General features: G+C 48.3%; 1 protein-coding gene across 1 annotated transcript in view; it reads left to right on the top strand.

Moving 5' to 3' along the window:
• Positions 1-376: 376 nt before the first annotated feature.
• Positions 377-3306, top strand: part of FERMT2 (fermitin family member 2) — a gene marked incomplete at its 5' end in the record, with an annotated part of 19449 nt that continues 16519 nt past the window's right edge. The window contains one exon of the mRNA XM_010161116.1: positions 377-511. Within this exon, the coding sequence (XP_010159418.1) occupies positions 377-511 (135 nt within the window). The remainder of the gene's footprint in view (positions 512-3306) is intronic.

The following is a 3306-nucleotide window of genomic DNA, read 5'->3' as shown; positions in this document are numbered from 1 at the left end:
TTATTGTTTATGTTTATTTACATATATCTATAACTATAACTATATCTATATCTGTATCAAAGATGATGGGTAGGAATGGTACTAGGCTCTGTCACAGGGTCTAGCAGTGCTTATATTTTTATTTGAGTGGCTGTGCCTGGGAAATTCTGCATTTTACCCAAATGCTGTGTTACCTCCAGCCAAGGACGGTGCTTGTTTCTGACAGGCTTGCAGGGAAAAAAATGTCCTCAACTTGATTTTTAACCATTGCAACGCAGGAAAATCAGCTGAGGGATATATTGCATGTTGATGGATGTTGTTGCTAAACGAAGGATATTCTTTTTTTCACCTTTTTTTTCCAACCTGCCTTTGTAAAAGCAGTCCGTTTTCTCCCCAGACATCAGGCATCCAGAAGAGCTCTCCCTTTTGAGGAAACCCAGGGATCCGTCAAAGAAAAAAAAGAAGAAGTTGGATGATCAATGTGAAGATGACGCCTTCGAGCTGGAGGGCCCGCTGATCACGCCGGGGTCCGGTGAGGCGGGGCTTGCTTCGTGAGGACTGGCTTGCAGGGACGGGGTTGGCAGGGGGCAAACACATAATAAAAAGGGGAAGGGAGGGGTCTGACCTAATTTCTTAAGGTCTGTGCAAGAAATGGACCCCAGTTAAGTCTCCACAAGTCATCCAGGGCTGCAGCACGCGGTCACAGTCGCACTGATGCATGCCTGAAGCTGTCACGCCTTACGGGGGAGCAGAACAACGCCAGACTTGATAAAATAAACCAGGAACCAAGTGTCACCACTTCTAACACTCAGGTTGTGTTACTGAAAGGTTTTCTTGCCCTATTAAGAAAGGAGTCAAATGGAAAATCGTTCCTAATGTCAAATTCCAGGTGTGTTTTATAGCCCAGCGAACCCGGTATTTTATTAATTGCTTTAGCGGTCGCTGATGGTAAGGGCGTAGCTGTAGATGATAATGCTAAAAACCCCCAACTTTTATTGCTGGGGGTGTAATTTACCCATCTGGCTCAGGGAACCAGAGGAAGGGAATGGAGTAACATCGCTGCCGGAGTTACATCTCTTGCCACAGGCAGCAAATTGATGCCGGGTTTGCAAGCGGAGAGGTTTTTCGGCGGTGCTGGAGGTCTGGTGTTTGAAGGCGGATGGCAGGAGCTTAAACCATAAAGTCGGTCAAGCGGGAACACTTCAGCCCAAATGGACTTGCGGAGAAAGCCGCAGCGACGCGCGCTGCCGGGCGGGCGAGACGCGTCTGGCTGCCAAACCTCTTGGGTTTACATCCAGCGATGAGAGGGAGGCAGGGCAGCTTTAATTGCCCAAAAGGAAAAAAAATGGAATTCAGTAAACCTGTATTAATCGGTCTTAAATTAACGGACGTGCAAGTGAAGGTCACGCAGTGCGGTTAATGCCACCGGCGGCTCTGGGCTTGCAGGCAGAAAGGTTTGGGCTGTGCAGGGTACGGGCAAGGGTGACGATGTCCGGGAGCTGCCGTGCCAGAGGGATGTGCAGGCCATCAGCACGGGTCTGTAGCAAGGGAAAAATAATCCTCCTTTTGCTCCAGTCTCGCTTTCTTCTCTCAGTTACTTAAAAATACTTCTGGGCTAGTCCTCTTCCACCTCTGGCTCAGGGATTTTTCCCTGCATCAGGCAAGGTTCCAGTCCATTTTCATTTGGCATTGTCATCTTGAAAGCCTGTGATTAACCTTCCTAAAAGTCAGTGGAGAGCATCTCAATTAGATGAATAGGAAATACTTGGCCTGCTCTGGGGGAAACGTACGCAAAAGGGTTTTATTTTAATTATTTATTGGTCTTTCAGCGAGTCACTTTGAACTGTCTTGCTGGTTTTGCTTTCCTTGTGAGTGAAATGGCTTTCGCTGCAGGTTTAATTACTGCAGCCACCTGCCACGTTTAGGTGCCAGTAGTTGAGTCTTGTTTTTAATTTGAATAAACTGTTCCTAGCCTTGTTCCAGCATTGTGCTGAATGCTTCCGTAAAATGAGGTAATACGTCAGGATCTGCTTATTTCGGTGCACGTAGATGCACTGGGTGTGTTTTGTCGCTGAGCACCTCGTACCTGGCAGCGAGACCATTTAAATCACCGTAGGCCGAGCTGTCAATACACCCACAGTAAGTGTTGCCCAACACTTTCCATTAGCAGGCCTGTATTCACTTGTTTATAAGTTAGCCAAACTTCCAGCTATTTCAGCTGGAACGTTCCGTGACATTACCTGCCTCCGGCAAATTTTTTAAGGGCAGCTTCTTCTGAGATGCTTCGGACCCTGGAACAGAGGAATGTAAGGGGGTGTCCATGGGAAAACCTGCCCAATTTGGGGCAAGAAGTGGGTTTTTTCTTTTGTTGGTCCAGGTAATGCTCAGCCCTGTATGAGCCACGTGGAGGGTGAGGCTGGCACGCTGTGAGAGAGGATGGGGAGGAGGCAAGAGCATCTTTTGGGATGCGGTTTGTCGATGGAGATGGTGGTTTATTGCCAGTTCTTGTTGAACTGTTCTGCTCCAGTGTCGTAATATCCACGGTGAGGGCACGTTTCTGCTGCTTTTATAATTGTAGAGTCATAGATATCTTAAATTGGAAGGTGCCATAAGGATCATCGAGGCCAGCTCCTAGAGTATAAGTGCCTGGTCTGAGTTTCTGGCAAATCAGCCCCAGCCTTCTCCTTGCACTTGTGAAGCTCGAAGGTGGATCTCTCCATCCCTTCATCATTTCTGCAGCTTTTTTGCCCTCATCCAGTTCACTGGGTCTGTCTCGGTGGCAGGTTGTCACGGTGCTTGCAGGTCCCCAGGCTTTTCATCAAAACATTAATCCAGACCGGGATGCTGGCAAAACGAGCAGGAGAATTAAAAGCATCCCGGTGGTTTTCTTCTCAGGCGGCGACAGATGGTTTGTGCTTATGCTTTCCATCCTATCAGGCAGCTTAGAACCACGTTTCTGTATTATTGAAGCTTTCTAACCGAGATGTTGGCTCTCGTTGGTGCGATGCTGCTGATTCAGACCGCTTATACTGCTCCTTGAGATACTGAGTTTGGAAAGGTTTTTCTGTTGTTTTGGTCTTAGACTTTTCCAGATGTTTTAGCTCAGCTTTCTGACATTTCTTGGGCATTCAGGGATTGTTGGGAGCGAGGGGCCGGAGGGTAGGCCCGAGGTGCCGGTTCAGGGCAGCAGCAGGAGGTGGCACAGAAGACGTGGCTGGTGGCATCTCAACCCTGCCACACGCCCCCTCAACACCCTTAATCGTGCTCTTTGGGATGGAGTTCGGGTGCATGGAATTGCACGTCTGAACAGGGTCGTGATTTGAAAAG

This window comes from Eurypyga helias, unplaced genomic scaffold, assembly GCF_000690775.1.
Source record: "Eurypyga helias isolate BGI_N326 unplaced genomic scaffold, ASM69077v1 scaffold11201, whole genome shotgun sequence".
Lineage (NCBI taxonomy): Eukaryota > Metazoa > Chordata > Aves > Eurypygiformes > Eurypygidae > Eurypyga > Eurypyga helias.
Note: the sequence above shows the minus strand (reverse complement) of the source record. Positions and strands in the feature narration are given on the sequence as shown.